This window comes from Martes martes, assembly GCF_963455335.1.
Source record: "Martes martes genome assembly, chromosome: 6".
NCBI lineage: Eukaryota > Metazoa > Chordata > Mammalia > Carnivora > Mustelidae > Martes > Martes martes.
This window is the reverse complement of record NC_137893.1, coordinates 125677173-125690923: the sequence shown is the minus strand read 5'-3', so window position 1 is coordinate 125690923 and position 13751 is coordinate 125677173. Positions and strand designations below refer to the sequence as shown.

Here is a 13751-nt window from a genome sequence, read left to right as displayed (position 1 = left end):
AAGAAGATATTATAAAAAATCAGTAAGGAATTAACACTAGGGTATACAAAGAAATCCTGCAAATCAAAGAGAATATGACAGTCAATTAATAATCAGAAAATACGAATGAAATACCATGAGATACTGCTCTACATCCATCAGATTGGTGTCAGGAAGTTGGATACTGTGCAGCGTCATCCAGGAAGTAGGGAAATTTAGGAGCACTTGTGGGAACAGGAACATTTGGCCAAGTCAGGAAGCATTCTGGCAGTGAACTCTATTGGTGTCTGCTCTGGGCTCCAGCAGGCTTATTTCTGGATGTGTGGCCCAGTGATGTCATGGCACAGGCCCACAGAGGCACAGTCACGAGGGTGTTCACTGCAACTTCATTTATGTTGACAATGAGTTGGAAGCTATCTAAGTGTCCCTCTCAGTGGGAATAGATAATGAATATGTGGGCATACTTTGTGATATGTAGGAGTTAGAAACTAAAGTACACAGTAGGTGTACATTCAGTCTTATGGGTAGATGATGTTGAGTAAAAAATATATATATATATATATATACACACACACACACACACACACATAGTTTAACAACTTACAAGTTTTACTTATGTAGATTAAACATGTCTACAGTATATATTATACAAGGATATATACCTGTTGTATTTCTTTTATTGCTGAGAAACTTTTCATAAATTTTGTTATGATACTTTATTAATAAACAGGGTTTTTTTATTCTATTGGTCAAATCTAGGTTTTTCCTTAGTGATTTTGACACTGCTTTCAATTCTTAAAAATACTTTCCCATCGAAGCCAGTTCATCACCTATATTTTCTTCTAAACTGTTATGTTTTTGATTGATTTAACTGTTTAATCCATCTGACATTTGTTTTTGTGTTGTTGACATTCGAGAGAAAATATTATTGTATTTATTTACAAATGGCCAATTTCTCACTTGTAATAATAATTAAATAATCTGTTTTTCCCCAGTGTCCATGTGATTTTTCTCAACTTCATTCTTCAAGGTGAACATCAGAATACTTTTGCAATACTCAAAATGTTTTTAACTTTGGTATTTTTTGGAGGGATTAGTGGACATTAAACATAAATCTGGGGATAAATTAATCTATTTACAGTGTTTAGTCTTGTTTGGGAAGATGTGAGGAGTCTCCATTTATTCAAATCCTTTTTTATATATCTATGTTTCTCTCTCTATATATGTACATATAGAGAGAGAGACTGAGTTTTGTTTTTCTTATGGTTATTTTTAATTTTTATTGTCATTGTAATAATTTTATTTTTAAAGATTTTATTTATTTGACAGAGATCACAAGTAGGCAGAGAGGCAGGCCGGGGGGTGGGGGGGGGGGAAGCAGGCTCCCTGCCCAGCAGAGAGCCTGATGTGGGGCTCGATCCCAGGACCCTGGGATCATGACCTGAGCCAAAGGCAGAGGCTTAACCCACTGAGCCACCCAGGTGCCCCTCATGTAATAATTTTAAGTGAGAACATTTTTCCCTCATCTGGTTATGGGTGACATATAAGCAAACAATTAAAGTTTAATACATACTACAGAGAAACACTGTTTCTCCCTCTTGCTACTAAGTACCTCTGACACCAGTTGTGTGGGTTTTCCACACCAAGCAATTTCTCCACTTCTCAGGGACACCAATTGGGTACCTTACAATTTTACTCTTTGAATTTTATTTTTTTCTGCAACAGGAGAAAAATTTAATTCATTTATATTATGCAATACTTTGAAGAACATTTCTTTAAATTGTGGAAGGTCTATATGCAGTTCCTGAAAAGATCATGAAAATGAATTAAGCGAAAAATACAGCTTACAGTCCAATGTGCCTAGCACGACGCACACATTTATATGAATAGACCCTGTATGTCTACACGTAAATTCATGTCTGTGAGTCTCTGGGAAAAGGTTTAAAAGGCTAAGCCTTCACTGCTAAGAGAGGTTATCTCTGGGAAAGTTTTGGAGGGGGAATGGGAGGAAAACTTCTAGTTTGTACTCTCTCTGTCTCAGTGTTATTTAATGCTTCTGCTAGGAAAATCTAATCCTGTGATCTGCACGTAACTCAAAGGAAGAATTCTAGGATATAACCCCATGTGTGATTCTGAGTGACATGGTTTTGAAACGGGAATAAAATCTACATAAACGGCTTTAAAATATTTTATTCTTGGCTTCTAGAAGCAATTTTAATAAGAATGTCAGTCAAACAAGTATCTTCCTCTTTTCATGAATAAGGTTCATTCCCGGCTTTTTTAAAAAAGTATTTTTCACAGATTTATTTCCTGTTCTGTGAACTGACTTCATATACTTTGCCCCTATATTCCTGAGGGTTGTGGATGAGGAGGAGCAGTTTCACACCACCTTTAAGATAAAGATTAAACTCTCTCTTAGAGCTAACCAGTATGGAACTGGGTTGTGCTCCCGCCAAATGTACATGTCAACATCCACACCACCCCCACCAGTACCACAGAATGTGATTATGTTGAGACATCGAGCCTTTAAGGAAGTCATTAAACTTAAATGTGGTCTGAAGGGTGTGATCCTAATCTGACGTGATAAGTGTCCTTATAAAAAGAAGAGGGCAGCTGGATGGCTCAGTCGGTTAAGCCTCTGCCTTCAGCTCCCGTCATGATCTCAGTGTCCTGGGATCGAGTCCCACATCAGGCTCCCTGCTCAGCGGGGAGTTTGCTTCTCCCTCTGCCTGCTGCTCCCCTGCTCGTGCTCTCTCTGACAAATAAATAGTCTTTAAAAAAGAAGAAGAAGAGATACGAGGACAAATAAGCACAGAGAAAAGGCCAGCCGTCTGCAAGCCAAGGAGAGGCCTCAGGAGAAACCAGCCCTGCTGACCTCTTGATCTCTGACTGACTTCCAGCCTCCAGAACTGTGAGAAAGAAATGTCTGCTGTGTAAGCGCCCAGTCTGCCGTATTTTATTATGGCAGTCAGAGTGGGCTAATACCAGACACTTCCTAATTTAACCCACTCTCCTGTCCATCCTTTGCCTTTCTCCAAGGACAATCCTCAACTCTAGCCTGACTAAATTATTTTTACTTTCCTGACGATTCCATGCTCTGTCTTTCCTCTGGGGTTTCACGCTTGCCCACGCTACCTCGAAAGCCTTCCTCCCACCCCTTCCCCTCTCTTCACCTCCCTCAGCCCTAACTCCCCATGAGCAGCTAACATTCACTAATTCTTGTGGGTGAAATACTCTGCCTGTGTGTGTTTAATTCTTGGAAGCTGAGGCATTTGGTGCACTGAATGTAAATGAACTATTCACCAACCTGCTGGAGATCGTAAGCTCCCGGAGGGTAGGCGTGTCCCATAGTTGGACTCCCAGCACCCAGCACTCAGCACCTAGCTACACAATTTACACGAGGCCTAGAGCAAAGGTCTCTTGTTTGAGTTTCAGGACAGGACAACAGAGTATGGATCAGGGACAGGGCCTTTGGGGGTGCGGGGTCTTTTGCCAATATACAGGTCGAATGCTGCTGAAGCTGGTGCTTCCCGGACAGCACCAGTCACACCAGGCCGGTACACTGTCTGGGTTTTGTGAGATCAGAGAGAGCACTTCGACTTTCTAATCTTTGGCTGTCAAGGGAAACAAACCCTTTTTTTCCTGAATAGTCTTCTAATGGGATGTGACAGTGGGAATCTTAGTTTTGCCGGAAACGCAAACATAATAGATTTTCAAGACTAAAACAAACACCAACAGGGCTAAAAAATGTCAGAGCTGAGGCCATTAACTAGCCAGGCAAGGGAACAATCAGAAATTCCATGAGTAGTTTGCCAAGAGGAAAAGTCAAGGATGCTTTAAAGGCTGAAAAGAGGGCGCTCTTGGATCCCAGCCCAGGGATCTGCCCTGTCCCTGGCCAGGACAGAAGTAGCCCTTGCGTTTGTCTAAGCTCATGGTCAGCGGTGTCTTCAGTCAGGTCTTCTACAGACCTGGTGTCTGAGGCTCACTTAAGTTTTCACGGTCCCTCATCAGCCTCACTGGCCAGGGCACTGCGATGAGCTGCGGTGGATTATGGGTGGTTCGGGCAAGCTGCAGGGAGGGGGAAGTTTCCTTCTCATGGAATGTGCGACTGATGTCTCCCCTCCAAGGAAATCACCCAGATCTCTAGACCTTTCCCAGGCAAGACGGATTAGAGAGAAGATTTTGAAAGTATATTTGGGAGACACTCTTCCTCCAAGAGCTGTGGGAGTGTTAGGACCAATTCCCCTGACCCCTGTCAGGGGGTGGGAGGAGCAGAGCAAGACAGAGAGAGTCTGTTGAGTGAGTTTGGCTCATGCAGAGAGAGAGAGGCAAGAGATAGAGATGGATAGAGAGAGAGACTCTTAAGTGAGCTTGATTCATGTCCCTTGGATGTGCTGGACATTTGGATATTGCCCAGGACAAATGTGCAGGGAGTACAAACATCGATTCCAACAAACCAGAATGGGCCAAACTGGAATTTCCTGGCCTCTCTGGGCTCAGCTCCTGGCCTGTAAAATGAGAGAGCAGTTTGATTGTGATGGGAGGGTGGATAAGGTTCACAGAGCTTCACACAACAGTGAAGGTCAAAAAGCACTTGGTGATACCGCCAAGCTTCTAAAAGGGAGTGGTGACTGCTGGGAGCAACAGCCTTCCTTCTTTGTTCTCTGGCTTGCTCCGTTTCCCTGACTTCTCAGGAACTAAGGTCCTTTGTATGATGTGGGCAGGAGGAGTGAAAGTTTAGAGTCCCAGACCGTGATGCTAATCCTGAAGTGGGAAGCCTGAGTGCCAATGCTTCCCTCCCCACTACCTGCTGTGGGAGCCAGGCCCTAACCTTCCAAAGCTACGAAATAAAGAAGTCCATTTGGACAAGACTTCCAGCTCCAACATTCTCTGAGGCTCTGTTTCTGGATCTTTCTGACAGCCAGGCAAAGATGGCATCAGTATAGCCTAAGCCACCGAGGGGAGGTGGACTCGGCTGAAAAACTATGAGGTAGAGAAAATGAGATCTAGTAATCCCTTCTTCTTTGGGGGGAACGAGGAATTAGCATTTGTGAAACACTGTTAGGTGCCGAAGACCGTGCTAGGCACGTGCCTTACTTTACTTAGTCCTCACAGCAGCCTGGGAAGGTAAATATTGATAAACTTATATTATTGATATTGATATTGATATTGATAAACTGAGGTTCAGAGAACTTAAGCAACTTATTCACTTAGGTAGTACTAGGCTGGCAAGGGAAACGATGCCAGAGCTCTCCGACTGCAAAGTCGGGAGGCAGCGTGGGAGAGCCTCTGGGAAACGCTTGCACCCCGACTCCAGCGTGCGTGGCCTCCCTGTTCACCAGCCTTGCAGACGCCCTCCCAGCAGCTTAGCTGTTCCACAGTGGAAACGTTGTGTTGCCAGTGTCGTGTCCTTGTTTTCTTTAAACATTAAGGAGGGTCTCTTGCCGGAAGTTTCAGGCGAATCGGGCTGGAAGGCGAGGGGAGCTAGGATCCGAAACTCCCTCTCTCCAAGGATGGTTTATTGATGCCCAGACCCTGCGCCGCCACCCTGGGGCCCCCAGCCTGGGTGGACAGGATGAACTGGTGTTACGTATAGGAAATGCCTGGAGTGAGGCGCTGGGATCGGATGGGGTAGAGGGGAGAGCTGCTCCGCGGTGTGGACCAGGTATCCGGGCGTCCCCCCAAGTCCCGGTTCCGCCCTCCGGCCCCAGCCCCGCTCAGGCCCCAGCCCCGCCCCGGCCCCGGCCCCGCCCCAGCCCACCCCTCCTGGCCCCTCTGAGTTCGATGGGTTCTGTCCCCGCCCTCCAGGCCCGAGCCTCTCCCTCCCCGCCGGCCCACTCCCCTCCTCCCCGACTCCCCTCAGCCGCTCGGCGGAGGCCCAATCGCTGGAACCGGAAGAGGAGGGGCAAGAGCGGCGGGACGCTTTAGAGGTGGGGGAGGGGACTCTGTGGGGTTGATTGCGCTCTCAGTGGTCAGCTGACACTTGGGGGTGTCCTTGGAGAGCCCTCGGGTGCAGGGAGAGTCATTCTGGCTTTAGGAGAAGACAGGGAAGGACCACCAGGATCCAGGCATCTCGTGGATTAGAAAACAGGGCTGTTTTGTATAGTAACTACAGTTGCACCAGCAGGGACAAGACCTCAGTGTCCATTTTCTTAAGGCCAAGGCTTCTGATTCCTATTCAGAGAGAATTGCAGAGTAGATGCTGAGAAGGGTCGGGAGGGAAGGCTCTGAGAGCCAGGATGTTATGTCCTTATATGAGCACTGATTTTAGATATTGACTGTATAGGACCTGGAATTACTCATTAACTTGGGGAGAAGCCCGATGAGGCTAATCTTTAATAGGGATGCCGCAGTATGGTCTCATTGGTTGTGTTTGGCCAGCATTTATTCCGATTGTCCACTGCCCAGGATATTCTCACCACCACCCTGGGGCCTGCCCTCTGGCAGATGAGCTCTATGACTCCCTCCACCCCAAGGAAGAACCTCTCCTTGGTCAGTGGGTCCAGATTCTGGAGGTAAGCCGGAGATGGCAGCCAGGTTTGGGTTCCAAGGAGAGAGCTCGGAGAAGCAGAGCTCCCAGGCAGGCATCTAGGTCATCAAAGCCAGGATGGAGGCAAGGGCTGGGAGGGACTCAAGTCCAGCAAGGATAAGAATTGGGACAGGGTTCTGGACTTACCTAGGGCAAGGAGAGGAGGGCCTTGGCATGACAGGAGGATCCTCTGGTGTCCACCAGAAGGCCCTGGTCTGGGGGACCTCTGGCTGGGGGCCAAGCAACACTCTGCCCCTGAGTTGCCTGAAATTTCCCAAGTCAAGATCTGTGGGGCATGTTTGATCAGGCATATGTATTAGCAGAGCGCAAAGGCAGCACAGTGGTGAGGCGCCTGAGTTCTGCACCTGGACAGCCTGGGTGTGACCCTTATTGTGCCGTTTACTAACTAGAATCCCTTAAGTGACTATCATTCTCCATCCTGACTGCCTCATCTGTAAGGATGCCTGTCTCAAAGGATTCGGGTGGTGGTAGACTTGGGACAATAGAGAACTGACAGTAAGGACTTGATGAATGTTAGCTTCTGTGACTGTTTCAAATTAATCAGGTTGTTCTCTTCCTAAGGAAGGGGGCCATTCGTGGGGGCCCTGCCGTAGGGGACCATCTTTGGACAACCAGAGGCAGCATAAGGGAGGGTCCTGAGTGGTGGGCTGGCAGGGGAGAAGCGTGATTGGGAGTGAAGGGACTAAAAGGGAGTGATAATTTAGGTCTGACAGGGTTAGGGTTAGGTGGCCTCTGGGAGCTGCCACTGGCATTGCTCCCTCTCTTGGCAAGCTTAACCCCCTGCATCAATGCTGCCCAGCTTTGCCTGGCCATCACCCTGCTTTGCAGAGTCCTCTGTGTGAGAGGAGAAAAGAAAAGAGAAGAGGCAGCTTCTCAAGAACCCCCTTGTCCCCCACTTCCCTGGGCTGTACAGCAGCCAAGCTTCTCCTCCCCTCCAACTCCTGAACATTCTGCGGGCTCTACTGAGAAGCCACCTGTCCTTGAGGACAGCAAACTGTCAAACACACAAAATACATTTCTCTCTGTGTTCTGGTTCCAGATTCCCCCACCGCTGTTGCCCTCTCAAGCAAATGGCACCTTTGCTATCCATCTTTTAAAGAAACTATGTGTGTGTGTGTGTGTGTGTGTGTGTGTGTGTGTGTGTGTGTTTGTGTGTTCCTCTCCTGAATATCTCTTCTGCTTTGATCATGCTTTCCCTGGGGGCAAAGGGAAACACTGCTGTCCAGATGCCCAGAGGTCTTCACTGAAGATGGAGGAGGAACTGTGTTGTAGTCATTAGAATCATTTGCCAAAAGTTTCTGGGCTTTCTCCCTCTTTGCACTTGGCAGGATTATTTTCTCTGGCTCCCTTGTGGGGCTGTATGACCCATTCTGGCCACTGGGTTAAGTGTAGAAGGGACACACACCGGAATATTAACTGACAGTTTGAGGTCCGTTGAATTCCTTTTGTTGTTCCAGCATGGCATCAGCAACATTTCAGATGATGGCTCCTCCACTGACTGGGAGCTGCTCTGCCCCTGCCCATCTGTAATGGACATACAGCCTGAAGACTGAGTGACTCTTGGTTATTCCAAGTCACGGAGATTTGAGGGAGTATTTGTTACCACAGTGTAAACAAGCCTATCCTGACTGATACAATCAAACATTGGTTTTTTTCCACACCTAGAGCTGCTCATGAGGACCTCTGCCAGTGCTGTTGGAATGAGAAAGAAAGTGAAAAATGTAGTAGGACCATGAAGATCTGTGGTTCCTTCCTCCTTGGCTCACTTTCCACATAAACCCAGAGCTGTTGTTTTGTGGGAAGGCCTGGGGCTTGGAGAGAGTCAACCAGCTTTAAAGTCCATGCCTCTGATCCATTAAGGAAGCTTTCCTAAGTCATATAACTTTTCTGAACCTTATAAAAGATAATATCAGCTTGGTTTATAGTCACAAAACACAGAACATCTGTAAACTAGTGAAATATGTATGTGAACGTGCTTTATAAACTGCTAAATAATGTGTATCTAAGCCATAAAAATATTGCCTCTGTAATACCCGAAGATTTTTCTAATTCAAAAAATTTCTGTAACTGCCTCAGAGTTTATTCAAGAGAACAAATCCAACTTTTACACTGGAAACTCATATTGTAGGTGGAGAAAGGGTTGCCTGGACTGAAAAATAGTTCTGAATATGGGCAGAATTATACACCAGACATACAGCTTTACGAGTGTGAGGCCCTCCTGCCTAATTGAAATTGGTGCAGTTTTGAGAGTCCTCTCTCAGATGTCATCTCTGCTGAGGTGCTCATGTGTCCCAGCTTTTGGAGTTGGGAATTCTACTTGGCAAGACTTCCTTGTCCTGCCATTTTGTTTTCCCTCCCCCAGGTGAATAATGTCCTCATCCCTCCATTACTTTGCAAGCTCCCCTCTGTAAATCATGGAATTCTAGAAAGTCAGCACTGGAATTGCCATAGAAACATCTAGCTTAGGGGTTCTTCACCTTGGCCACATAGGAAAATCCCCTGGGGAACTATTCATCCTATCTAGGCCAGGATATTTTTACTTTTCTTCAGTGTATTCCTTTGCAGTGTTTGAATTTTTATCATAAATGACAATATAATTAAATCAATGAAAAGAAAATAATGATGTGCACCTTGAATTTTGCACATAAAATTAGTTCTCCTTGGCCTTCTGGACAAGAGAGGATGGATGGAACAGTTGTAAAGATAGGTCTATTAAAACAAACAAACAAACAAACATCCCAAGCCTAGCTTCCACTGGGAATTTTTGTTTAATTATTTAAGGTTAATGCCTCAACATTGGTATTTTTAAAAACCTTTATGTACCATCAGGGTTGAAACATATAGATCTAGTCCAGTGTTTCTCCAGAGTGTGGTCTTGTATAAGCTGTTGGGGTCCAGCCTCAGCAGTCCAGGGGTCCCCAAAGGATGGACGGTGTCGGTGAGAGGAATGAGAGATCTGCTCAACAGTTTGTCTTCAGCAATCGGGCATCTCTAGTTTATTTGATTGGTACGCTTCTTATATAGGCACTGTCTAGGGTTACATCAGTACAGAAGGTTTTTTACAGTGAGTAATGGAGTAAAAGGGAACAAACACAGATTAGTAACAAGTAGCTATATAGAGAGGAAGTGTAGCACTAATCATTGTTCTTAACCTTTAGTAGTACAATAGGAAAAATTTATATTTAAGGCACACTACGTTCTGATGTGGCCATAAAACAGGCAAGGACTTAGTGGTCTGATTACAAGATACGAGTAGGTTCTTGGGGTCCCGAGAAGGCAGGAACATAGTGGTTTTTGCTTTTTTTTTTTTTTTTTTTGAAGTTATCTAGTCTTTGTTGCCTGGAGTCTGGAGATAACTGATGATTTTTCCAGGCTTGTTCATGTGGAGCCAGGGCCCTGAAGTTTTTATGCTCCAGGAGAGTGGGTCAGGGGTATGTAGTCTAAGGGAGAGATATTAGGTCAGCAGAGATGGCAGGAGCCGTGCGAACCATGCCTTAACCCTGAGAGGCTTGGCCATCTATCAGGGCCTCAGCGGCCCCGAACAGATCTAGTCCAGTGGTTCTTCAGAGTGTGGTCTTGTATAAGCAACATTGCAGTCACCTGGGAATTTGTTAGAAATGTACATTCTCTTTTTTTAAAAAAAAGATTATTTATCTATTTGAGAGAGAGAGGCAGAGCACACATGAGCAGGGGTAGGAGCAGAGGGAGAGGGATAAACAGACTCCACACTGAGTGGGGAGCCCAATGCAGCCCAATGCCCATAACCCCGAGATCTTGACCTGAGCCAAAATCAAGAGTCAGACTCTTTACTGACTGAGCCACCCAGGTGTCCCAAAATGTAAAGTCTTGCATACTCCTTGCCAGACCTTAGCAATTCTGAGGATGAGGCTCCTCCAAGTGGTGTTAATGTTTGAGAACCACTGATCTAACCCAACGCCTCATGCCACGGGTGTTGATGAAACAGAAGTTCAGAGATTAATAAGCAAGTTGATGTCACTTCTAGTTCTAGGCAAAGTTCAGTAACAAGTGTTGGACTTGTCCTCCCATTGTAGTTAACGATAAAACTGGACAATATATATGAACTAGCTGCTTTCAGGAATTGGGTGGACAGTGCAAGGCTGTGATCTTTGAAAGATGGGCAACACATGAGATGGGGTCTATATTCTACCTGAGTGCACTTTCTAAACTGTAGCACAGGGAAGAGGAGCCCAAACAGAAAGGAGTAGTCTCACTGGGTAGAGTGAACAAAGATCAGAGTCTAAGGTTGCTGGAGCAGTTGCAATTGGAGGACATGGTGCCACGGAAGAGGGAGAAACACAGAAAAGTAGCCTTGAAACAGGCAGAGGAGTTTCCTGGAGTCTGACTGAGTAGTGAGCTGCAAGATGAGATGAGATTATGGGAGATTTGGCAGGGAACAGACAGGGTCATGAGGGCTGAACAAAGATTCCAGATTGCATCGTGCTGCAATGCAGTTAGACTGCATTGTTAGACTTCTGAACTTTCAGAGTTAAGAAGCCCCTGTTAAACAACTTGGGCATCTGATTGAGAGTCCAGGAAGCCCAGGCCTTAGGACTAGGGTTAATATATCCCAAGAATAAGGGCTACTCTAGGCCCTTTCTAATAAAGCTTAATTAACTTCAGCAGCATCAAACTGAGCCACCAAGTAAGAACAAAACTCAATTGTATTTGAAGGGAGGCAACATAACCCACAATGTCCAGCATGGAGTAAAAAATTACTAAGTATATGAAAGTATAAGTAAATATGACCCATAGCCAGGGGAAAAAAGCAGCAAAAAGAGACAGACACAAAAATCATGCAAATGTTGAAATTAACAGCCAAAGATGGCAATATAACTGTTATAAAAATATTAAAAGATTTAAGGAATACATGGCATAATGAATGAACAGATGTGAAAACCCAATAGAGAAGTAGATACTAACACACACACACACACACACACACACACACACGAGAAAGAAAGTCTAGAATTGAAAAACCTTAACGGGGATCAGACTTTGCCTTAAAAAAAACAAAAATCAATGAATACATTATGACTTTTACTCCTAAATACTTCAGTATGCATTTAATTTTTTAAAAAAGACATTTTCCAGGCACCTGGGTGGCTCAGTTGGTTAAGGGTCTGCCGTGGGCCCAGGTCATGATCTCAGGGTCCTGGGATCAAGCCCCATGTCAAGCTCCCTGATCAGCAGGGATCCTGCTTCTCCCTCTCCCTCTGCCCCTCCACCATGCCTGTGCTCTTTCTCATGCTGTCTCTTTCTTTTTCAAATAAATAAAATCTTATAGAAAAATACATTTTCCTTCATAATTAAATACCATATTCACCCTTACCAAATGAACAATTATTTCCTCATATCTAATCCACATTCAGATTTCCCTATGGTCCTGGAAATATCTTTTCTTAAAAAAGATTTATGTATTTATTTATTAGAGAGAGAGAGAGAGACTGAGAGCAGGAAGAGGGGCAGAGGGAGAGAGAGAATCCTCAAGCAGACTCCTCGGGGAGTGCAGAACCCAAAGACGTGGTGCTCGATCCCAGGATCCTGAGATCATAACTGGAGCTGAAATCAAGAGTTGGTCACTCCACCAATTGACTCACCCAGGTATCCCCAGAAATGTCTTTTATAGCTCTTTTCTTCTCATGAGAATCCAGTCAAGGGTTTGTTACTAAATTTCATTGTTACATCTCTTAAAACTCTTTTCATCCAGAACAGCATCTCTGAACACCTCATCTCCTTCATTTTCCCAGATATTGAGAAAGAAGAGATCATTCTTTTTTTTTTTTTTTTTAAGATTTTTTATTTATTTATTTGACAGACAGAGAGATCACAAGTAGGCAGAGAGGGAGGCAGAGAGAGAGGAGAAAGCAGGCTCCCTGCTGAGCAGAGAGCCCGATGCGGGACTCGATCCCAGGACCCTGGGATCATGACCTGAGCCGAAGGCAGGGCATTAACCCACTGAGCCACCCAGGTGCCCCAAGAAGAGATCATTCTTGTGCCATGTCCTGCAAACAAGATTACTATCGATATTCATCTTAGTTGATTTCAGCTTAAATAGGATTGGGAGAAAAAAAGATACACAAAAGAAACAGTTTCTGGAACTTTATAACTTTAGCCCCTAAAGCAGCTAGCAATGTCCTATCTACACACATTTCACTTAACCAAATATCACATAGGCTTTGTTCAATGTCCATAGATACATTTTTATAGTCAATCTTTCCACCTTTTCTTTGTATCTTCTCCTTCTCTTATACTGTCATGCATAGAGAGTCTTCTTGGCCCTAAAATTATATAAATATTCACCTATATTTTTCTTTAGAGTTTTAATAGTTTCATTTTTTACATTAATCTATTTTGGAATTTATTTTAGACTGACATATGAGGAACCAAATTTTTAAGCTAATAGGTTTTGTGTTTATTAAATATAGTGACGATATTACTTAATTTGGTTTTATTGGACAAAGACATGGTAGGAGTCCTCCAAAACACCTCCATCTGTAACTCTGTCTTGAGGAACAAGTCAACGTGCATGGCTAGAGTTGAATAAGACCTTTGCCTTCTCCTTCAGTCCCCTGGTCATGGTTGCCTAGTTACACCTGCTTTGTTTCAGAATGAGAACAGATGGGGCCCAGGACACATCAGCAGATGGGGTTCTCACACCCTGTGTAAAGGAGGTGCAGACCCAGGTCCTGGAGCTGCCCCATGTCCCTGCGGGGCTGAGTGTGGCCATTCTGCTCCCTCATGTCAGTGTCAATGGGGATCTAAATGCCGTGAGTCATTGCTTGTTGGGCTCTCTACACCCACTTCTGAAATACACCCTTCCCAGCACCGGCTTAAAATGGTTTAAAAATTCAGTGTAACTTAAGTTGTGGCAGAGCAAGGACAACTCATTTTCTGAGATGTTAGGATCCTCTCCTGCTTGGGGGTTGGGGGAGGAGGGGAAGGGCCTCATTAGTTTGCAAAGCTCCAGAGCAAGCCATCCATACTGAGTTTGACAGGTATGTCGTCCCTGGAGCTGGGCAGCCCTGTGGCCTGGCCCTCTGGTGGAGGCTGAAGCATTGTTGAAATGTACTAGGAACTGTGAGGAACATGGAGAGAATTCTGACATGGTCCCGTTTTGCCAGGGATTAACCACATATGAAAGAAAAGCAAGTCTACATGTAATACAATGTATTCCAATGGAATACAATGTAATAAATGTAAT

At 44.9% G+C, this 13751-nt stretch overlaps 1 protein-coding gene across 1 annotated transcript in view; it reads left to right on the top strand.

Annotated features, from left to right (window-relative positions):
* The window catches only part of LOC308344407 (uncharacterized protein), a 59169-nt gene that overhangs the window by 10892 nt on the left and 34526 nt on the right, over positions 1-13751 (top strand). Inside the window, exons 8-9 of the mRNA XM_080805958.1 lie at positions 5412-5644; positions 6361-6494. Coding sequence (XP_080662084.1) covers positions 5412-5644; positions 6361-6494 — 367 coding nt within the window. The remainder of the gene's footprint in view (positions 1-5411; positions 5645-6360; positions 6495-13751) is intronic.